Genomic DNA, 23883 nt, shown 5'->3' with positions numbered 1-23883 from the left:
TGCAGCAGGTTCCTTAAAGGCCTCCTTGCCCTGGTCCAGTATGCTGGGTAGCATTCGGAGATACAGATTCCCATTGCTTGATCACATGAGGTTTTCTAGGGGGAAGCACGAGTCTCCCTCTCTTCCTCTAGAGGCACACCATATGTTTCAGCTGCTGAGGTAATTAATTTCGTCCTCGAAACTCCCTGTTCCCTCTTCCCCTTCGGGGTCATAGAAGTCCTTCTCTGTAACCTTCTTTGTGGGGCTCAGAGGTTGTCGCCACCTCTGGAGCAGCCTCTTCTTCTTCGACCTCTGTGCACATCGTAGGCTTAGATGGAAAATTATTTCAGTGCGTCGTCGAACTCCAACTTGTGTTGAAGGAGTGCCACCATTTCTGCCATTTCTGCTTCTAGTCTCCGTCTCTTCTACTTCACCTCTAAGGCAATTTCAACGTCCTGCATCATCAATCGTCCCTTTTTTGGCGTCAGTGATTCTTTCTACGACGGTTTTGGGGTTTCTTTCCTCGTGAAGGTTTTTGTCTGTTTCAATGCTCTGCCTACCTCGGTATCCCATGTCTGGGAGCTGTGGCCTCCTTTGTTTGTGGCTTACCCTCAATCATCATTTTCTTGGATGCTGGGGCTGCCTTGTGTGACTTTTTATCTGGAATCTTTTCCTCCAAGGTTTTTGGAAGTCTCCCTACCTTCTCAAGTCTCTTTTCGACATCCTTCATCGCTTTCTTCGGCACGTGTTTTTTCTCAGAGTCCCCCTCAAGAATTGTCCGACCCCACCTATTGGTCGATTCTGCAACCGACCTGCTATTCATCGTTGCTGGGTAGGCCTAGGTCCTGCAGTGATGCCTGAGGTTTCTGACTGTACATTGCTGCATGGTGTTCCTCCCTCTGCTTTCGAAGCACCCTGAGTGTTTTCGGTACAAATGCAGCACAGGCCTCACAGGCCTCTTGGTCTTTCAGCAGGAAGAGGTTGCAGACTTCATGCGGGTTGCACTGAGCAAATTTATGGTGGCAGCTCAGGCAGAATTTAAGAAGGGTGTTTTCCATGACCCTTACCTTGCTTCATTCTCCTGCCACATGCGAATTCCATCGGCGTCCCCCGCTGGGAAATCTGACTAGCGGTTCCCTTCTCTCTCTCTCTGCTCTTTCCTTCTCTCATTCGGTGATTTTTTTCAAAACCCTTCATTTTTTCCAGGATTCTTCAACGCGGTCTCAAAAACTTCAGAGCTCCTCCTCTTGCTTCCAGACCCAGTGGCGGAAAAAGAATCTGAAGATGGCTACCATGCATGGGATCATCTGGGGCGCCATCTGACATCATAAAGGGGACGGACAAAGCACCAAATGGTGGTTGACAATACCCAAAAAGGAGAAAAAAAGGGAAAACAGACAATTCTGTACCCAACCACTAAATGGTGGAATAATGCACAGCATATGAATCAAATACAGAAAAGGATTCATGCTGCAAAACATTTGTTTCAATTGTAGGGGTGGGGGCTGCCCACTCCCCTGCAAAAATGGAAGCAGTCTTTCTGCCCCCGCCCCCCCGGGGGAAGATGGGGACAATAACCCCCATCTGCCCTTCCCCCAGGAGGGCAGGAACCCCACTCTACACACTAGGGATTTTTTTTTTTTAAATCAGTGGGATGGGGGCTGCCCAGCATGGGCAAGGCCATGCCCCCGCCCCTCAAAAAAAGGAAAACAGACTTTCTCCCCACCTGGGGGCAATTACCCCCAACTGCCTCTATGGGGGGGACAGAAAGCCCACTAGATACCAGGGATTATTATTATTTTTTTAATTGTAGGGTTGGGAGCTGCTCAACATGGCCATGGCTATGCTCTCACCCAATACAAATGTGGACACAGTCTTTCTCCCACTCCATGGGGCAGATGGGATCAATTACCTCCATCTGCCACTCCAGAGGGGCAGACAGCCCACTAGACACCAGGGATTACTTTTTTTAATTGTAGAAGTTGGGGCTGCCCAGCATGTGCATGGCCATGCCCACACTCCCCAAAAAAGTGAAAGACTTTCTGCCCACCTGGGGGCAATTACCCCAACTGCCTCCCTAGGGGGGGCAGAAAGCCCACTAGATACCAGGGATTTATTTTTTTTCATTGTAGGGTTGGGAGCTGCTCACAAGGGCATGGCAATGCTCCCACCTCCTCAAAAATGGGGAGACAGTCTCTCTGCCCCTCCGGGGGGCAGATGGGGCAATTACCCCCATCCCCCCACCCCTCCGGGGGGAGACAGAAAGCCCACTAGACACCAGGGAATGTTTAAAAAATAAGAGTATGGGTGTGGGCTGCCTAACATGGGCACGATCATTCTCCCACCCCAATAAAAATGGAGGAACTGTTGTGCAATGATGGGTGGTAGGAATTATGTGGTTCCTATGGATTCTGGAAGTTTCCATCACAGAAATGTGAAGAAAATGTGTGTTTTTAGTCCGCGTTTGAGATTTGCAGGGCATTGTAGATAATAAAATGGTGTGCAATGCATGAGAAGCAAACCACCCTGGACTCCTTGTGGATTCCTGCAGATTCTGGAATTTTCCATCACAGAAATGTAAGATAAATGTGTGATTTCAGAAAAGTTTGAGGTTTGCAGGGCACTGTGGGTAAAAAAAAAACTCATGGGATCCACACAAAGTCACCCCATCCTGGATTCCCCTAGGTGTCTAGTTTTCAAAACTGTACAGGTTTGCTAGGTTTCTCAAGGTGCTGGCTGAGCTAGGGCCCAAAAACCAAAGCTATCCACTTTGCAAAAAAAGTGTCAATTTAGAGTTGAAATATTTGATGTATCCATGTTGCGTTTTGGGCTGTTTCCTGTCACAAGAAATAGGCTTACCCACACAAGTGAGGTACTATTTTTATCAGGAGACTTAGGAGAATGCTGAGTGGAAGGAAGTTTGTGGATCCCCACAGAATCCAGAACTTTCCATCTCAGAAATGTGAAGAAAATATGTTTTTTAGGCAACGCTTGAGGTTTGCAAGGAATTCTGGGTGAAACAACCTACTGAGAGCCACGCAAGTAACTCCATCTTGGATTCCCTTAGGTGTCTAGTACTCAATTATGTTACAGGTTTGCTAGGTTTACCTAGGTGCCAGCTGAGCTACGGCCCAAGAACCACAGCTACTCTCTGCAATAAACAGGCCAGTTTTGAGTGGAAAAATTGGATGTAACCATGTTGTGTTTTGAGCCGCTTCCAGACCTACCTATGAAAAGAGTGGGAATGTTATTGGCAGCAGAAGATTTGCAGGTAAATAAGTTGTGTTGTAAATGGAAGTATTATAGGCCATTGGATTCAATAAATAGACTTTGGGCCCCATTACGAGTTTGGGGGAGGGGATTACTCCATCCCAAACATGACGGATATCCTGTTCACCATATTACAAGTTCCTTAGGATATAATGGAACTTGTGATACAGTGGACGGGCTATCCATCACTTTTGTGATGGAGTAATCCCCTCCGCCAAAGTCGTAATGAGGCCCTTTTTCTTGGCCATCTTGTCTCTATATAATTCGCTGGGACTGTATGCCAATTGCTAGATGTAGTGTGTCTAGTTTCTTTTCATCTCATGGACCTTGGCATTGAAAGACTTAAGGTTCTTGAATTAATAAAAGGAACTATCTTTGACGTTGGGTATGGTCTCTTTAACACTGCAGATGTACTTAGAGCAGCACAGACATTTCAGATATATTGGAGATTCCAATAAGTGTGCTGGTGCGATGCTATGTATCGATGTCTATAACTCACAAGAATATTTCCTTGGATATTTGCAAATGGCTTCAAGAAATGGTAGCAGTTAAGAGTATGCACAAGCATCAGTGCTGATATTAAGTTGAAATTACAAAAATAAGTGTGACAAACTAAATGTTGAATTAGGTAAAACGCCATTCTTTAGACTGAATAAGCGATAAGGACTCAATGGTTTTTGTGTCCATCTTTCAGTCTGGTCACTTACTTCAGGGGGTACATCCTGAGAGCCACATCCATTCCAGGGCAGTAGGAGAGGAAGGCTGCAAGTGCGGTTTCTTCGAGAAGGCCAAAGATCAAGATTTTGTTTCTGAAAGACAAGCAAAATCAATTAAAAAACTCATGCACTAGTTAAAGTGCATAAAGGTGAAATGATGACTTAAATTGGTGTGTTTCTGTGAAACTGACCTGTGATGCTCTCTCATCACAGGTTGACAAACATGAAACATGAGCCGAGAGAATTCGTATCAGCTTGTATAAATGTGCGGTATTACCCTTCAGCCATGCAGTGTTTAGGAAAGCCCTTTAATCCTGGTATCACTTGTAGGGTAAAGAAAAACCCAGCCTTAAGGATATATTTTTGGAATCCATATCTTCTGCCAAACCTTCTGCTCTGAAGGTAAGCTATGTCAGTGTACTTTATGCCATGTTTAACCTCCATCCTTACTGAAGTAAATCAATGAACCGCCAGTGCAGCTCTTCATTCCCCTAGAAAAGGCAATGCCAAACCCCTGGTCAGCGCAGATCCGCGCACCTTTCAGATGTGCCTGCAGTGTGTAAAGCGAATTAATTGAATCCAGTATTTCTCCGAGTTAGTGCATTATTTTAGATAGTACAACTCAGACACACAAAGAGGGAAACCCTGCACACTGTTTTCCACCTTTACTTTCTGAAAATCAAGCTGAGAAATATCATGTTAAATGAATCCACTTTACACCCTGCAAGCACATGAAAGTAGGTGATCTGCACTGCGCTCAGTCAGCACAGCCATCTTCATAAGCCCCTTTATTTTATAATTACCTTAGAACCTAAAATGTACTTTCTTCCATTCAAACTGATCTTTGTTTTGTGCACATTAAACAGATGTTGAGATGAGTGGGAACAAAGTTCCACCTGTTTGTTTTTCATTCTTAGATAGTTCTGCTACTTCTTACAACCATCCTCTCAGGTCAGGGACTTCTTATAGCAATGGCGCACACCATTTTGTTTCACCATTGCTCGTGATACTCATTGAATCTAATTCTGTCACTTGGGTTTCCCATGAAGATGGTTTGCATTCACTTTTGTTTCTGTTAAGCTCGCACACATACAAACGCTGGTCTTGTCCTTATGCCCATCACTCAAGAGCGATAAAACGAAGATTATTTGGAAACGCATAGGCATTCAGTTAGTTTTATTTTGACATCAACAAAGAAAATGTTTCCCCACTGTGTATTTAATCCCCTGCACGGAGAATAGAGCTTCAGTGGGGTGCTCTTACAGCTCTTGAATATGATAAATGGAAAGGGACATACAAGGATGGGCTCTGATGGATAAGCAGCATATAACAACGACGAGAACGGACGACAAGCTCACTGAGGATGGTTGTATGTCGCAACCACGCATTCAGTTGCAACGCACATTCTTACCATGAGTGCATTACGAGAATGCCATTACTACACATATGCCTTACCACGCATGCCTTTACAATGAATTATGTTGTAAAAGCACATGCTTTAAAAGCATATGTGTGGTAAAGGTCCCCCCTGGCCCAATACCCCCATCAAGCCCAAAAAACACACCCACCCTAAGACCTAACTCCCCCACCCCTCCCTAACATAGTACCCCCAGACCCAATCCCCCTGCCCTAATCACAAAATACGACCCCCTGCCCTAAAACCTAACCACTGCCCTAAAACCTAACCCCACCCTTCCCTAAAACAGTCCTCCCACACCCACAAGCCCCACCCCATTCTTCACTTAATCTAAAAACCGCCCGCCCTATAACATAACCCACGCCCCCTCCCTGAAACAGTACCCCCCCCAGACCCAATAGCCCCATGCCCAAAAGCCACCCCGGCCCTAAAACCTAACTCCCACACCCCCCACCCCTCCCTAAAACAGTACCCCCACCCACAGACCAAATCCCCCTGCCTTAATCACAAAAACCAACCCCCTACCCTAAAACCTACCCCTACCCACTCCCTAAAACAGTCCCCCTACAGCCACAAGTCCAACCCCGCTCCTCACTTAATCTAAAAAAAACCCTGCCCTAAAACATAACCCCTGCCCCCTCCCTAAAACAGTACCCCCAAGCCCCAAAAACCACCCGCCCTAAAACCTAACCTCTGCCCCCTTCCTAAAACAGTACCCACAGGCCCAATAACCCCAAGCCCGAAAACAACCCCGTCCTTAAACTTAACCCCGCCTCTCCCTAAAACAGTACCCCCAAGCCCGAAAACCACCCCTGCCCTAAAACCTATACCCCCCACCTCCCGCCCCCTCCCTAAAACATTCCTCCCACCCGAGCCCAACTCTCAGCACTAAACGTGAAAAACAACCCCCTGTGCTAAAGCATAACCCCCACCCCCTCCCTAAAATAGTACCCTCCACCCCCAGACCCAACCACTCTTACCTTACTCCTAAGGCGCGTTGCAGCTCGTTCTGAGGAAACCGAATTCTCTTTCTGTTTCCTCTAACAATGCCCATAGCTTTCACCACCATTCCAGCGCATAGCCCTTACCATGCATACCATTACAATCCTTGTAATGGTATGCAGGGTAAATACTATTGGTGGTAATGACGCATGTTTGGTAAAAGGCTAGTCGGGGAAACAGCCGCGTATTAATGTCTGTTTCCCACTGAGGACTTGTCTCAGTGGCCTGAGATGCTGAATAAACTGATGGACTGGTCGAATGATGGGCCACCTTGACTGGTGTGTTCTGGTAGTGCTCTCTGGAGAGGGGTTGAAACTGTCTACCTAACTAAAAACACAGAATATTGTGGGCATTGCCTGCCTCTCTGGCCGAATTTAACTTGTTACTTTTGTTGTTGGAAAATTCAATATAAATATATATTTTTTTTCAAAGAACTGATTATAATAACCCAAAATCTTATTTTAATTACATTCTAGAGTCAATGAACTATGTAAATGAAGTACCTTTCTGTGTTTTCTCCTTAAAGTGAGTTTCTCAAATGCCTACTCCAGCATAGGCAGTATTTATTAATTAATTCAATTATTTATTTTTCTATATGTTTATTTATTTAGCAGTGCCATATCTTGAGCAGAAAGGTTTTAAAATCGAATAATAATGGTACACAATACTGTGTCATTAGAGAACCAGTTTGCAACAAGCAATGAGTTTAACTTACAGGGGCGGCTCCTCCGTTAGGGTGGAGGAGGGTAACCCCGCCAGCAGCAGAAGCTACAAACCTTTTTTTTTTACAAAAGGATAATAAACTACGTTTATTATCCTTTCGTTATGAAAGGGGTGGGGCCATGGGGGTGACTAGCAGTGAGGGGGACTGCTCAGCACTCCCACTCAGAGCGCATGTGTGTTTGGCCAGCCGTCTTGGGCCAGCCAAACACACATGCGCAAGTAGGGTCTCTTTAGCCCAGCAACACAGTTGTCAGGCTAGAGAGGGACTGCACAGGCTCCCAGTCTGCCTGGGAGTGACCTGGCTGGGCACTCTCAGCCAATCCTGATGCTGCTCTGAGCAGCGTCAGGGTTGGCTGCCAGGCAGGCTAGGAGCCTGTGCCTGCAGTGTCAATGGTAAGGAGAGCAGTGCGGCCCGGGTCAGCGGATCAGGTACGTTTTTTATATTCTTTTAAAAATAATTAAATGTACCCCCGCTCCCCACCTCCTCCTCCCTCGTGCCACACCCGCCCCGCCCCTTTTTAGTTCTGAGAGCGGCGACTGATAATTTATGTTGTTTTTAAGAGAAGATAATACACAGCTACCATACATGAATACACCACTACTGAAGTCTACATAAATGCATATTAAAAAACAGACAAGGACATAGTTTAAAGCAGACATTGTTCAACAGAGGGCAGTGTTTGGAATCACCCTTTATCTCTAGTGAAAGAAGATGATTTGTTAGGTGTACTTTAAATGTCTGGATGAAAAAGCTGCCCTGATGACTGAAGGAAGTTTGTTGTTTTAGAGGATACCCAGAAAGTAAAACTCAAAGGATGTAAACTGGAGAAGAATGTAGTCAGTCTGAGGCTTATGTCCAAACTAATTTCAGGTCATAATCACAGACCTACTAGAAGCACTTATTATGTCATACAAACTGGTTTCAATAGGAAATTCATATTTTAACATTAATACCGTCATTGTGACTTCTTGAGTTCCCCTGCTTTCCCCCACCACTAATTGCTCTCCTGAGCCTTTGCGTAAGCAGTAGTCTCCTGAAGCTAAATTCTGCCTTAGCATATGATGGATAAGGATGTCCTTCCTTTATCTGATAACCTCCCCCCCCCAGGCTGCAGCTGCTGCTTTGCCATATATTTGTCCCTACCAAGGAGACCTCTGATACACCACTCCTGAGGAGGGCATTTCCTGACTACATATATATAGGCATGAAGACCTCTTTTCTGGCTCCATATTCTCCACTTCACAAGAATGTCTGATCATGGGTATTTGAACTGACTTATCTGGGCCACAAATTAGCATATCTGTTAAGAGTTAGAAGTGCCTAAAAATAGGCAAATCCAGGTATTAAACACAACGTTAAAAAATGGTGCTTAAACACATAACATTGGCTTCTGCACAGCATTGTCTGGTCATTACAAAAGGCCAACCCACCAAATAGGACCTAAACATGTTTATGTTAAAGTAGGCAGATGATAAAACCAATGAAAGACTGGTTCACAGAGTCTGTGAGATTTTACAGATATGCATGGGATGAGTAAATTGTATAAGGTATTTCATTATATTACAGAGAATTGTTTCTAGGCTTAATCCACCCAGACATTTTTGTACAGTGCCATATTGTCAGATTGAAGGGAATAACCAGTTCACTATTACCCACTGAATTATTCTACATGCATTTACCAAGAATACTTGAAGTAAATCATATTTGAAGGTGAGACTATCTATGCAAAATATTAAATTAGGATGCATTTGATTTCTTCTCTCCTGGAGATCTAGAGTCCAAGGAATAGCAACTCCACCTTCACTGAGACCTCTGGAGGCATTCCACCACCCTCTGACTAATTAAAAATTGCATCCACTCCTGCTACTTGGGAAGTACCGGAGGTTTGGGATACAGCTAAGAAAGCCACCAGCTGGACAGATAGGCTAACGCTGGAGACTGCACTCTGGCGGGACACATACCTTCTGCGTATCGTGGCTCTGCAGGGCTTTGCAGCATTGGACAGCACTGGAATTTTGACTCTAGGGGATGTTCTGCACAATGGGATACTGAAATCCTTGCAAGAGTTGCAGGTGGAGTACACTTTAGACCGCATGCAGTTTTTTCGATACCTGCATTTTCATCACGCATTAGCACCGGTGCTCCAGGCAACCATGGAAATACCAGAGTTCTCATTGTTGGAAGCTAAGCTTCTCCTTACAAACATCAGTGAACACAAGCTGTCGCAGACGTATAAGATTCTGCTACGGAATGTATCAGATCCTATGGTGGTGGTGTAGAAGGCTTGGGGAAAGGAGTTAGGTGAACTTGATGATGATGCCTGGAGGGAAGCGCAGGAGGCTCCCTCGGAGGTAGTAATCGCTTTGCAATTTTGACACTTACAACTAAACTGCTTCACCATGTATATTACACCAGGGCCTGCCTGCATCGTATGGGACTGAAATCAGACGATGGGTGCTTATGGTGCAGGAGTTCCCTCTGAGAATTACTCCATACGGTTTGCCTCTGCTCTCTCTCCTTTTTGGAAGGGAGTTCTAGGAAGATTAGAGAGGGTGTTGGGCTGGCATGTCCAGAGGGATCCTAGGCTGGTGTTGCTTCACGTCACAAACAAGCTAGATGGCACACGATATCAGAAGGCACGCCTATGGCTAGGCCTCATAGTTGCCAAGAGGGATATTGCAAAGGCTTGGATGGATGTGGGTGCTCCGTAGGTCGAGGTTTGGGCTAAAGGAATGGATGTTTGTATGGGAAAGAAACTCCCAATTTATAAAGCAAGAGGTTGTCCTAAGAAACACTATAAGAAATGGAAGTGTTGGGTGGAGGTCAGAGGAATATATTTGGAGCCTTTCTTACACACGTAATGGTCTTACAGGGGTTCAGGAAGGCCACACAGAGACCCAGAAGGCCAACAGGAGAGGGAGTTGCTCGATATGTGCGGGTGGAGGAGGAATGCCGGCATGGATTCAATATTTATTGTAGTTCCACCCAATGGACAGACAGTGTTGCAATTTTGTGCAATGCTGTTATGCGTACTGAGGCATGCTATGCTTGTAGTGTGAGAAATCACCACAGTGGATAAAAAAAATATATAAAACGTTTTTCAAAAACAAAATGCATCCACAAGAAACAGCACACCTGCCTCAGCAATACAATTAGACCCTATTTCAGGTTTTTAAAGTGTGTCAAAACACAAATATTCAATTTTTATTTTTAGAGGAAATGATAAGTTCTCTGGTGAAGAATTCTCCAGTGTAAGCTACTCAGTCATACAAATTGTACTGCCGAGTAGAGTCAATTCTGCAGAGTAATGTCCTACTGGAAAGAATTCTCTATGAGAGTATTTACCATGTCTTACACAAATAAGAGGATGTTCATCAATAAGCTCTAAATCAGGCCCAAGCATTTTGGTTTTGGCACATCCCTTCACTTCAGCAATTAAAATCTACTCCACATCCCTGAAGTTGTAACTCAAAAGCTGGACATCACAGGTTTGAAACTCAGGATAAAGAATGTGCTCACCACCGGCATCTCCACTGAAGCAAACCGCATCACCTCTGTACAAAAACTCATAACTATCTTTGTATAACTCCTATGGCACATCTTTTCGTCAGTCCAAAAGTTCCAACAAGGGATTTATGTGTGCTGTGGTAGTATGCAAGTTTTCGTAGTTACTGAATTAGCTTGTCTTAACCACAGCAAAATGTGCTAGAACTTTGTCCATAGAGTCACTATGCAAATCCAAACCCATAGAATTCTCAGGAGTAGCCGCCTGTTAGCACACCATGCTGCTTTTATACCGTCGCTCTGACATCACTTACTTCATGCCCTGCTGGAAGACGGAGTTTCTTCTGGTCTTACAGATGATTAAATCAGCCCATTGCACCACCACAATACTGGCAAAGAAAGCTGTGTGGCATGTGAACTCAACCACCTTCCGCTGCTCATACGTCTAATAAAAAACAAATACAGCATTTTATAGAGCATTTGAACAACTCACACACTTTGTATCGTGTAAGGCTGCCACCCTGGGAACACTGGGCCCTACCCCTTGCTCACACATCATTCCCAATACTGTCCCCCACCTATTATGTGTAGCTTCACAGCTATGTAAGTACATCTCAGGTCTATGTTTAACATTATATAAATTGATTCGATATGATAAATGTCACCATAAGAGTATGCAGATCACTGAGCCCATTTTAATTCAAATCTATATAAATATAACCACTCAGTGTCAGCTGATGTGTTTTACTGACAGGGAGGGCGTTGCTTCAGAATACTTTTTCCTGCACTGCGGCACAAAGAAATGCTGTTTCCTGCCTCTCCGAATCTGTAGTTGACTTTTGTTGTTGTCTCACCCAAAGAAAGATGTTACTCTCACTCCTCATCCCAATGTAAAGAAATGGTGTTAAGTGGAGAAAATAGTAGTAAATCTGCTCCCAAAAGATGCAGTAGACTGGGCACAGGGACATGTTTTATAATTAGCCACTAGGGAAACACAAAAGGATGGAGTGATTCCAAATAGTATCAGTGAGATGACAACCAGCAAAATATTGCTGACAAACATTTATATCGTTAAAAAAATACTCAAAGCTATGAGTAACACAATTTATATGCACTTATGCTTGGTTTGTAAACCATCAGCAGCTACTAAAGAGGCAGAACAAACAAACTTATTCAGGCAAAGTGAAGATCTGCTTTAAACTCCTAAGAAGACTGTTCTTCAGATCCATTATTGAGGTGGTCTGCTTCAGTCCAAGTCTCCTATCATGAGAAAAAACTAGAGGCTTCAGCGAACAAAGAAGGTACTTCCGCCGTCCAACACTTTAAATCTGTCCCTATAGATTTCAAACTGATTCTGGGCCATAGAGTGTTTAGTGTGATGGTCAGAATTATTTGAAAAGTTTTCTTTGTCATGTAGATAGACAGAACCCTTTTTGTTCTTAGCATTAGTTATAGCATTGCCTATATCTTCCAAACTTACTGTTTCTCTCTGCACTTTCCCCTATTCATCTCTAAGATGTTTGCTTTTGCATACCCATTCCTGCCCATAGCTGTCCTCCAGGTCATTGCAAGATCTGTCGTCCCAGTCCAGACGGATTCCGAGAAGTCGAGATGGTAGGAAGCCATTCTCTGCTAGAATTACAAAGTAGGTGAAAAATCCTCCAAGAGCTTGAATCATACCTATGGAAAAGAAGAGATAGCATCCCTACGATGAGAGAGAGGACACAAAGTATGATAAGACAATTAAGCCATTTGATAGACTGAGGAACTGATAGAGGAGAAAGGGTAAAGGGGTATAGACTGTTCACAGCTCTGATCTAACTGAAGATACAGAAGTTTTTAAATGGTTCCACTTTGGTAGAGATGAAGTTAGCATTTCTAATGAATTGAAAACAACACCACTCACACTAATCATATAATGAATAGATTTTGTTAACATAATCCTGGCTGTTTTTCCCATGTTTTCTCTCACAACATTTAAGGCTATTGCTATTTTCCACATGAATGTCTAACTCATTCCTGCCAAGAGAAAATGTGACCACATGTCCACAGTTTAAAGGGACTTCTATGTGTTTCCCCTCAAATCCAGAATTGATTTAAAATTTGTTGTTTGGCCTAGAAGGATCTCAATCTAGGAAATCTACTTTAACTAACTTTAACTAGCTAAACTGCGGACCATCTCTTGCATGGGCAGCAACTGAGGACTATAAACAAATTCTATCTAGAAAATCCAAAATTAAAAGCACAGATTTCATTGAAACTATCTTTTACTACTTATGCAACTAAATGTTGAAACTTACTTCCTTTTCAACCAAGAACCCAGCTGCGTTTTCTTTCATTTAGGAAATTATTTAAAAAATCATCTCTTCCACCTGCACCTGAACGACCCTAATTCTCAGAGGTTTATTGGTAGGCGTTCTCCAGTACTTTTGTTTTACTTATCAAACCGTTACTACAAATTGTGGTCCACAATAAACATGTTACCCATTGTGTGCCTTTTATCACTAGAAAAACGAATATATTGTTTTTTTCATTGGTCAGATAGCCTCACAACTACATATTTTCTTGGATTACACTTAGATATAAATTTGGAAATATAGCCAGACTCTTTTACATGGTCAATAGCCATTTTGTGTCTAATATCACGTTGTGAATACTTTCCTGTTGACAAAGGAGTTTTAACACCTATCCTATTCACGTCTAGCACCTATAATAAAGGAGTAGATCTCTTCAATGCAAAAAACTTGTGACACATATTTTTCTGAAGTTCTACATCAGACTTAGATGTCTAAATTGCACTTATACTTTACCGTTAATTCATGATCATATTTTTTTAATTATGTATTTCTCAAGGGAATACATAAATTGGTTTGCAAGAGAATGCAGGGTCCATTTTCACCCGTTCTTCAAAAATTCTCATCCATTAGTTCTCCAGTTTACAAAACGTGTTGTCTTCATGAATTTGCCTTCCACAAAGCACACACTTTGAATTTTGTAATTGTGGCCTGTCCTGGCAGACTGTGTGACACAAGTACCTCACTAGGTCTTCACTGTGTGTTTAGTTTTGTTTTACATTTCAACTCTGGTACCAAACACTGTCAAGAATTTACATAATTAATTTAAAAGGTGTGTGCCCAGGGTCAGTGAGTAGGACCTAGCATTATAAGGGCAGTCCCAGGGAGACCAAAGGGGGAGAATAAATAATGCCAATGGGACTACCAGATCCCAATTTAGGTAAACAAGGGTCTGCTGTTTTTCACTAGGGTGTAGGATTTTATGCTAATATGAAGGTAAGGGTGGGGGGGGGTGGCACTGTCCGAATTGAGAGGGGGAGTTAGAAGCCATCATGGTCCCCACAGAATTATGCACACAGCTGTCGTGTATGGTGGTACTGAAAGAGCCAGTTGCGGAAACTAGAATGTCTGTGACGGCTACACCCACCTGCAGAAACAAAGCTGAGGGAGGTACTCTGCAGTTTGCTGTATCATCTGTCATATCTAAAGTTTAAAAGTCCTAAATCCAGTAGGGTTGACTCAGCTCCTTGTACTTTAGGGGTTGATAATTACTGTAAAACTGAGTTGGCTAACATTAGTACATGGCCTTTGTATCAGAATGAAACAGCGAAATTGTAAATGCAAGAGGCATAACGTGCTATAAAGAAATAAGTTAGATAAGTTAGCTTACATATGGCAACATGTGATCTCTCAGCATGGACTCCCATATCAAGCTTCCCACCCGCACCTACATAGCCCTGGAAGTATACAAACGACTGATTATGAAAGCCTTACCAATTCATTCTATCTAACGTACAACTGAATAACTAATCAGTCCATTTTCCACCAATTTCAAAGATATGCTAATTTGATAATCATGCAGAGGCTCATTACCATGCTTAAACACAAATTTAAATGGGGTGAATAATCAACACAGCATTAAAATGTTAAGCATCACAGGGAGCAGTGATTTGCAGGAACTAAAGGGAGCAATTTGAATAACAAGGAAAGAACAAAAAGCGACATTTGCAAAAGGCAAAGGGCGGGAATGAAGCATGAACCAGACACCGGAGACAGGCTGTAATCTTGTGAAACAGAGCCTGCCTGGCTTTGCATCGAAGCAGGCATTAGTGGGGGACAACAGGAAAAGGGGATAACGTAATTATACGTCAGAATAATAGAAAATATTGTCAGATTTGTTCTGTTTTTATAAGGTGACAAATATTTAAAAAGTCATCACGTTAGTTTTATCTTTTTAATTTTTTTAGGCTTTGTTTCACCTCCCCTCACCAAAGAGTATGTGGATACTGGTGTTCCATGTCATGCTTTCGTAATTTTATATATAAATATATATATGTAACTTTCATTCAGAACCATTAAATGTCTTTTATGATGCAATCATGAAAATATATCATGGATCCAGCTCTCTCAGACCTAGGTTCGAAAGCCCTGGTGTTGGTGAAGAAAAGAGGAAAGTTTGTAGCACTTTGGGGTGTACAGAGGACCTGTGCGAAGGTTTCATTATGATTGTGTAATCTGTATAATTTGTGTAATTTTGCATTACACATAATTTTGGGAATTACGCAGGTTTGCGCTTTCACACACTTTTTGTGCTGCGGGGAATGGGTCAAGCAGAAAAATTGTCATGGTAGACATTTTTTCATCCAAATAGCCTCGTTGCCCTTTAGTAATGTTTCGGCAGGACGTGCCTTTGCTTTAAATTTTCACTTTAAATGCACAAAAGTGTATATTACGAAATTTCGGGTACTTTACTTAATGTATCACTAAAATACGTGCTTTTGCACACTATAGGAAATTATAGCGTCTTATCTAAATTGATAATAATAAGGCAAATCTTCTATGTCTTCTACCATACATTTAAAGTAGCACAGAATAGAACTGTGAGATAGAGTGACTCTGAGTCCTCAAGTCACATGACAATATATATTCCCATTTATGGGCCTTTCTAGTGTCTCATGATATCATCCTGCTCAACCGTGGAAGTCTCCAATGGAGAAGTTTAGCAGGTATGGTGTGAGACTGATCAGCAATCCACTTGATGGCCAAAGGGGAAATGTTTATATAATGCATTTTATATTAGTTTGGACAAGGTTTGATGAGGTATTACTTCGGGATTTAAACCTGGACATCTAAGCACAAAAATACACTTCCTAAACAGGAGAAAGCAACAATAATTTCTGAATGACTAATTTTGATTGGCTTACCAATTGCCATTTTTTACATAAGTTAGTTTGAATGGACATTTCCGGTTTCACACTTTACTTGTATTGATTGACATGCAGGATATGGCAAGGCTTACGTCAGTTTTTCCTTTTAGACGGATTTGGATAGCTGGTTTGCTTCCTTTTACCCAAGAATCCTATAAATGTGTGCATAATGTTCTCCCCAAAAAGATTTCTTTGTGTAAAGTAGTATTGACTAATGATAGACCTACATCACAAGTTGGCTCAAAAGACCCAGACATTTGAGCCACATGCAGAGCCAACATAAGCTGCAGGCCCTAAAAGCTACATAGGGCCTTATAGAGGTGGTGGACAAGGGACTCTGTCAAATGTGGCATCTATCCCATACACCACATTCAGAGTGCCATTGCTTACAGTGCAGTTGTAATTAAGCGAACCAGAAATCAGCCATGTTTTTGATGGAGTGCCCTGTACACCAAACTCTAAATAATGCACAGTGTTCTGACACTTAGCTGAAACTAGTATTAAAACATACATATTTGGAATCCCTCAAAATATGACCCCCCGTTTTATCCTTCTAATCATAGTGCCTACATTATTGGCTCACCACAGGGAATATTTTCTAATTTTACCTAATCTGTATTTGTGATTGATAGATGCAAAGATTTCTCTTACGCATTTAGAAATTGTACCTTTGTTCTTTAAGGAAAAAATAGCTACTTTAATGAGTATAACGAGTTCAATGCTTAGCATTAGTGAAAGACAAGCATACAAATATGGAGAACTTATACCCTGAAATCACAAAATCTGGGCGACTATGGTCACTTTGATTTGGCAGATTGCTACCACCTATTGCATCAAAAATCCTAAAACAAAATGAATAAGTTGTACTCCCTGCATCCCGTCAAGCGACCACAAGTAGACTGGATGCTATAATGTATCTTTCTACATAGTAAGGTGTAATTGTGTAGAGGTGAGAGATCAAACAATGCAATATGTGATTTCTTTTTGATTAATGTTTTAAGGAAGAGGTTGGTGCATGTGGAAAATCAAGGTGATTTGACTTCATGTAGTGGTGAGGAGTGAATCTGACCAGCTTCATGTCAGAGAGCCATTCCTAAAGTTGAGCTGCTTGTTGTAAGCAAATCAAAGCACATTTGATTTTTGCCAAGGTCCAGGGTTAGGGTAAGTTCTTCACGTCCCTGGTTGTTATGTTATGTGTATTTGTAAAGTGCATTATCACTCGGAAGGGTATCCTGGTGCTAAGCTGGTGTGTGTACCTAGCCCTATCTATAGTAGACTGGATAATTGATAAGACAGGTCTTCAGCTTCTTGTGATGTTCAAAAAGAGAGGAGAGACTCTGATGTGGAGAAGGAGGCTGTTCCATGCTTTAGGTGCAATGTGAGAGAATGCTCGTCCTCCAGATCTAGTTCTGTGTATGCCTCGGATGTTGTCATGTGGAGCCAAGGAGTCTGGATAGTTGGTGGAAGGAGAAACGACTGCTCAGGTAGATGGGGGCCTGCATTGTGGAGCACCTTAAATGTGTTTGTCAGGAGTTTGAATTGAGCGCATTTTGTGTATTGAAAGCCAGTGTCATTCCCTGAGGTGTGATGTTATGTGAGTATTGTGTGGGAGGTTGAGGATAAATCTGGTTGCCAAGTTCTGGATGGTCTGTAGTATTCTAATGGGTTGCTTGGTGATCGTGGTGTAGAGAGTGTTTTCGTAGTCCAACCTGCTGGTGACTAAGGCATAAGAGACTGTTGTGCTTGTGTTAATTGGAAACATTTGAAGATCTTCCTCATCATCTCTTGGGTGTAGAACCATGATGCAGTGACAATGTAGACTTGTGCAGTCATGTCCAGTTGGCTGCTGATGATTATTCTGAAGTTTCTGGCATGGGTTCTTGGTGTGGGTGTGGGTCCGAGTTCAGCCGACCACCAGTTGGAGTCCCATGATGAGGTGTTCTTGCTGAAGACCACTATTTCTGTCTTGCCCATGTTGAGCTTGAGATAGCTGGCTTTCATCAAGTTACCGATTTTGGTCATGCAGGCTGTGAACTTGTTTTTTGTGTTAGGGGTCTTGTCCAAGAGGGAGAGTATGAGTTACATTTCGTCTGTGTAGGAGAGGATATTGAAGTTGTGTGCATAGATGACAATGGCCAGAGGGATGACGTATGCATTGAAGAGGGTGGGGCAGTGTGATGAACCTTGAGGGATTCCACAGATTAGTTTACAGGCTTCCAAGGAGTAAGGTGTCTGTCTGACAGCTTGTGTTTTATCCATTAAGAAGGAGCAGATCCAGTAGAGAGTGGGTCCTTGGATGTCAATCTTGTGCAGGACAGGCCCATGATGAGGATGGGGTATGAGATTGTGTTAAATGCTTGAGGAGGTCGAGGAGAATTAGGGCTGCTCTGTCTCTTCAGTCAAGGATCATGCGGATGTCGTCTGTGGTGGCAATGAGTGCTATTTCTGTAATGTGGTTAAGCATGATTATAGACTGTGTGGCATCGAGGAGCTGGTAATTGCTGAAGTGGTCAGTGAGATGTCAGCTGATTTGTTTCTCTGAGGGTCTTGAGGGTCTTTGGAGCAAGGGTGCACCATCGGTAGGCTCAGACTTGGGCTGTGGGGCTCGGGTGAAGGGGCGTCTTGTCCGGCAGGTAACTTGCATTGGAGGCTCTCACTTTGTAGGTCAACTTTATGATGGGGACAAAACAGGACAACAGGGCCACTCTTGATGATGACCTTGTTGATGCAGCTGTCCCATGTCGGTAGGTTTGTCTTGGCAGTGCTGGAGTCTGGGCTGGTCACTTAACAAGCCTTCGCTGCGGAAAAAGCTCTGGTACCCAAGGTATTGGTGCTGAGCGGCTTCTGGAGGTCCTGGCATCTCTAGACTTAACATGGAGATGGATCTGACCTCCTAGAGTGACAGAGTCCTCTTTATGGAGTCCTGCGTCCTCGGGGGCCTGATGGCCAGCATCACAGTGGACCGGGTATATGCCTGTTGGTGCCTTCGGGTTCAGGGGGATGGCTCCTCCACCCCAAAGGAGATGCTAACGGGTTGCTGGAGTGCTGAGCAGCCCTCCAAGGCTCTGGGCAGATGTACAGCTTTTGGATGATCTAGGTCTTTGCAATTGTCAAGGTTCCAACAGTTAGGCAGGGTTTGTGGCAAGTTTGTGGTCAGTCCTCAGTGTCTGCTCTTCTTTTGTCCTCGTCAGTTCCCAGGAAGTCAAATCTGAGTTCCTGGCATCAGGGGTCACCAAAATACAGAATTTAGGGGCATTATGGGGAGTGCAGGGTAGTAGCCAATGGGCTATTTACACCTGGGATGACAACACCACCAGATGACCACTTCGGTGGGGAGTGGGCAATTTCCTGACCCAAAGTTCCTAGTTCCACAAAAAAGAAGATGGTGGAACACTTCTTCCGTGGAGCACATCAGGCAGCCCACCTTAAGGGTGTGACTTGCCTGGAGGTGCAACACACCTACTGCATAGGTAATTTCCCACCACCTGTCATGGTGCCAAATGGGCCTCAGGGTAAGTGGTGGCATTCCCAGGTGTGGGGGAAGCCAGGGTTTCACATCAAAGGGCAGGAGAGGTGTCAAAGCCTCCAGCCCATATATGCTGATTTATTAGCCATCTTGCTGGAGTAGGTGATAATACCTTCTTCCAGAACAGGCATTGTTTCTTGCCTCTGAGAGCACTGGCTCTCACCTCCAGGAGGTCAAAACCTCGTCTGTGGTGGCAGGCTCATCGATACCAGTCCACCAGCACAATAGGAGACTAGTAGGGTTTCAAAGGGCACCACTAAGGTGCCATCTGAGCGCATGTCATAATAAATCCAATACTGGCATCAGTATGGCTTTATGAACACAAAGTGTTTGATACTGCACCCCGTAGGTTTTAGGGAAGCCATTATGTAGCTCAGTAACTCATAATGGCCAGTGCCTATTACATACCTTAAAATGGCTTCCTCGTTCACTTGCAATATCTAGTAATAGAACTAGACATCACAGGGGCATATTTGCTCATGCAGATATGCCCTCACATGCATTATAATGCACCCTGCCTTAGGTCTCTTTAGGCCTACTGTAGGGGTACAATTTACTAGGACTTACATGGGTGCTAAAGTGTGGGCCAATTGTTTTAAAATTGAGTATTTCCTTTTTAAGGGAAAGAACACTGACGCTGGAACCTGGTTAGCAGGCTTCAGTGCACTGTCAGAGTAAAAAACCAGCACCCAGTAGTTCAAATGGGGGCAAAAGGTTGGGGGCCAACCTGTAAAAAGTATGGTTTCCTACATTCCCTAAAAATAATTCACACTGGTGGGCAGTATTGTACCATGTATGCATGTAGTGGCCTTCTGATTGTGGATGTCTGTGGGTGAGTGTAGTAGGAAATCAATTCACTGTGGAATTCTGAACAGTGGAATGTGGGTTACATTTGCTCTTCAGTATGCTCTTTGGTGTAAATGAACATGGAAGGCTTCAGGAGTAAGGTGCAAGTGTGCATACTGGCTTCCAGGATGGCAGTAACTCCACGATAGACTTGATGCTGACTGCGGAAGGTTCATAGTGGATTTGGTTGTAGTTTTTAGAGTAATAATGTTTTGTTTGAGAATACCAAACGTTATGTAGACAAAGGAGCAGACTTGATTTATGTTACTCATTTACCTATCACTGGTTTCTTGCAAAATGCACAACTCTTTCTGGTATATACATTCAGACAATGAACTAGTGCACGCAGAGCTACTAATTGTAGAATCTCCACAACAGCAACATGCTGCATTTTGGGAAGCAACAATAATACTCTAGAAGAGAAAAATCTATTTTTATGGGAAAGTGAAACGCAGTTTCTGTGATGTCTTTCATAATTATCAAAGAAGAAAAACAGAGTAAGTATTGGATTTGCAGTATTTTCAGAACTGATAAATTTATATCTGTGCCTCAACCTCACTATTCTTGTTTTTTTCATTTTCTATTCTTCAGATTCTTACTTCTTCCCGGGCAAGCAGAATTGCACCATTGGAAATCATATCTATATGAAACGTTTCTCTCTCCTTAAATGTATTCTGATAACAATACAATTGTTATGAAATGCACGAATTTGTTAGCCATATAATATTCCTTTGAGCTGTACCTACCTATCTGGCCATAGGCCATACTAATTAGCCGTTCATTCACTAGCTTGTCAGACTTGGGGTTTCGGGGCTGCCTCTTCATGATGTCACTTTCTGCAGCTTCGTATGCCAACGAGATTGCAGGGACCTGCAAGAAAAAACAACATAACGTTTAGATGAGAAGGTCAATGATAAACATACTGCATGTGGCAAGTTATGGAGAAGAATGAAAAGTTAGGACTACAGTGTCTCCCTAGACCAGTACAGATCATTTGCAATAGATGTTACCACGATGAAATGCACCCACATTATCAAAACGACTCATAAGAGTCAGACTATAGCCTTTGGTACAGTCTGCACCCATTTGCATGTATTATTTTTACTAAAGTTCTCTTTCTCCTTTAAAGGCACCTAAAAAATCCAAAGCTAAAAAAATACTACATCCATGAAAACATTCAGGGCCTCATTCTGACCATGGCCGGCGGCGGTAGCCGCCGGCCTGGCGGGGCCCGCCAGAATACCGCTGCACGGTCAAAAGACCGCCACGGGTATTCTGGGTTTCCCGCTGGGCTGGCGGGCGACAGCCAGAGGGCCGCCCGCCAGCCCAGCGGGAAACACCCTTCCATGAGGATGCCGGCTCCGAATGGAGCCGGCGGAGTGGAAGGGGTGCGACGGGTGCAGTTGTACCCGTCGCGATTTTCAGTGTCTGCATGGCAGACACTGAAAATCTTTGTGGGGCCCTGTTACGGGGGCCCCTGTAGTGCCCATGCCATTGGCATGGGCACTGCAGGGGCCCCAGGGGCCCCACGACACCCCATACCGCCATTCTCTTCCTGGCGGCCAAAACCGCCAGGAACAGGATGGCGGTATGGGGCTCGGAATCCCCATGGCGGCGCAGCAAGCTGCGCCGCCATGGAGGATTCCCCAGGGCAGCGGGAAACTGGCGGTACACCGCCGGTTTTCTGTTTCTGACCGCGGCTGTACCGCCGCGGTCAGAATGCCCATGGGAGCACCGCCAGCCTGTTGGCGGTGCTCCCGCGGTCGTTGGCCCTGGCGGTTTTTACCGCCAGGGTCAGAATGACCCCCTCAGGCTGTAAATGGATAACAAAAACTAATAAAAAAACAAAAGGGAAGAACGAAAATAAACTTACCAAACATAGTATAAACACATAAATCTCAATATTCAAAAATAAAAACACCCTAAGCTCAAAAGGAAAGTTACTTTTTTAATAATCAAGTGGATATTTGAAGGTATAATATTTTGAAATCGACAGGAATAGAAATGTAACAACTTAATATGAAACCATTTCCCATCACTAATATAGTAATGAGCAAATGAGTTCGGACATTCGTTAACTATGCTTCTCAATTTGCCATCCCCCAAAATTAGAAAATATTTTAGCTTTTTCTATATTTTCATATCATACATTCTCGATGTGTTTTTCTATTTGTTTTTACTTGCATACTTTACCAACCTCTCTCAGTTCAAATGCCAGATTTTGAGATGTAAGATCTCCTTCTCTGCGATTATTCATTCTTAGAAACGTTTATTTGTAATGGTATGTTGTTTCACTAAATGAAAATGCCATTTTGCTGATCAAAAATGCATCCAAAAGTATTTCTTCACCATTCAACACCAAGTAGAAAAATGCAAATGGGAGTAAGACTTCTGTCTTTATCAGCAGTCGAATGTCAAAGAAAAAAATGTGAATGCATTTTTTCTAGCTTGATGATCTTGCGGCTAATTAAGACGTCAGGCATGAGTGCTCATTCAATCCTTTCATACTCGTCTTTCCTCCTGGTGACCGGTCGGTGTCCACCACACCATTAGGGTTTACAAATTGAACCCTGAGTTTAAATATCATTCTACAACAATGTCGTACCTACAATACGAATTAAAACAATATTGTGAAGGTAAAGATATTTATATATGTAATTTGAAAAGTAATTCTATAAATAGTTATAAATATTTACATTCATGATATTGTGAGGGTCAGAATTCTAGGTATGATTTCTGTAGGATAATATTTTTATTGTTGACATTCTAATATGCAACCTACCCTCAGTATAATTTGAGTGCACTCACCATGTCTGTACCCAAGTCAATACATAAGATGGTAACGGTGCCCAGTGGCAGAGGGATGTTGGCAATGATGAACAGCAGGAAAGGGGTGATCTCTGGGATGTTACTCGTCAGCGTGTAGGCAATGGACTTCTTCAGATTATCGAAAATGAGACGACCTGTAAAGCAATCACAAGCCAAGTGAGCACAATAGTATCATACTGCAAGACACATTCAGCATAAAAATGTAAATGCCATCTCTTCCCTTTACAACTAATTACAATCAGTTATTCACACTGCACAGATGTCACTTATAGCCTTTGACCAAACGGATTTACCCTAGAAATAAATCACAATCATAACATGTGGGAATAAAAAAAGATACGTTATAATACCCGCATAGAGGTGTTCTTACATGTGAATTTTCGAGTTACTGCATGTGCTTATCACTTTTAGATTTGTGTAAATAGTCAAGAAAAAGTGTTTTTAGAAAAGTAGCATCAATTGTTTTCCTTGCCTCAACAATGATATTGCTTGGTAATAATCGATAGCATGTAACTCAGTGAATTTCAGGCCTAAACGCTCGTCACTGTGATAAGATCATTGGTGATTCTAGCACGGCTGGTCTCAGGCTAGCCATCAAAGCTGATCCCAAACGGCAACACATTTAGTTACCATTCTCAACTAATAGGTCAAACCATACTGTGGCACCTAACCCTCAACCCCTTTGTAAAAAGCTGTAAATATTGCACATGTTCTACCTCCTCCGAGTCCTTAGTTGAGGAGATGAACCCACCTGAATGATGGAGAGAAACTCAACCCAGACAAATGTAAACCATGCACTAGGTCACACCTTCTTCCATGACAAACTATATGAATATGTTACATATTTTT

The 23883-nt window shown here is 43.1% G+C and overlaps 1 protein-coding gene across 2 annotated transcripts in view; it reads right to left on the bottom strand.

Annotated features, from left to right (window-relative positions):
• LOC138268391 (sodium/potassium-transporting ATPase subunit alpha-2) overlaps positions 1-23883 on the bottom strand; it is a 177443-nt gene that overhangs the window by 14653 nt on the left and 138907 nt on the right. For both annotated transcript variants that reach the window (XM_069217977.1, XM_069217976.1), the window contains exons 17-21: positions 23014-23168; positions 20952-21075; positions 12147-12292; positions 10927-11057; positions 3957-4058 (exon numbers count right to left, since the gene is read on the bottom strand). In XM_069217977.1, coding sequence (XP_069074078.1) covers positions 3957-4058; positions 10927-11057; positions 12147-12292; positions 20952-21075; positions 23014-23168 — 658 coding nt within the window. The remainder of the gene's footprint in view (positions 1-3956; positions 4059-10926; positions 11058-12146; positions 12293-20951; positions 21076-23013; positions 23169-23883) is intronic.

The sequence above is a fragment of the Pleurodeles waltl genome, chromosome 12 (genome assembly GCF_031143425.1).
Source record: "Pleurodeles waltl isolate 20211129_DDA chromosome 12, aPleWal1.hap1.20221129, whole genome shotgun sequence".
Lineage (NCBI taxonomy): Eukaryota > Metazoa > Chordata > Amphibia > Caudata > Salamandridae > Pleurodeles > Pleurodeles waltl.
This window is presented reverse-complemented; position numbering and strand designations above follow the sequence as displayed.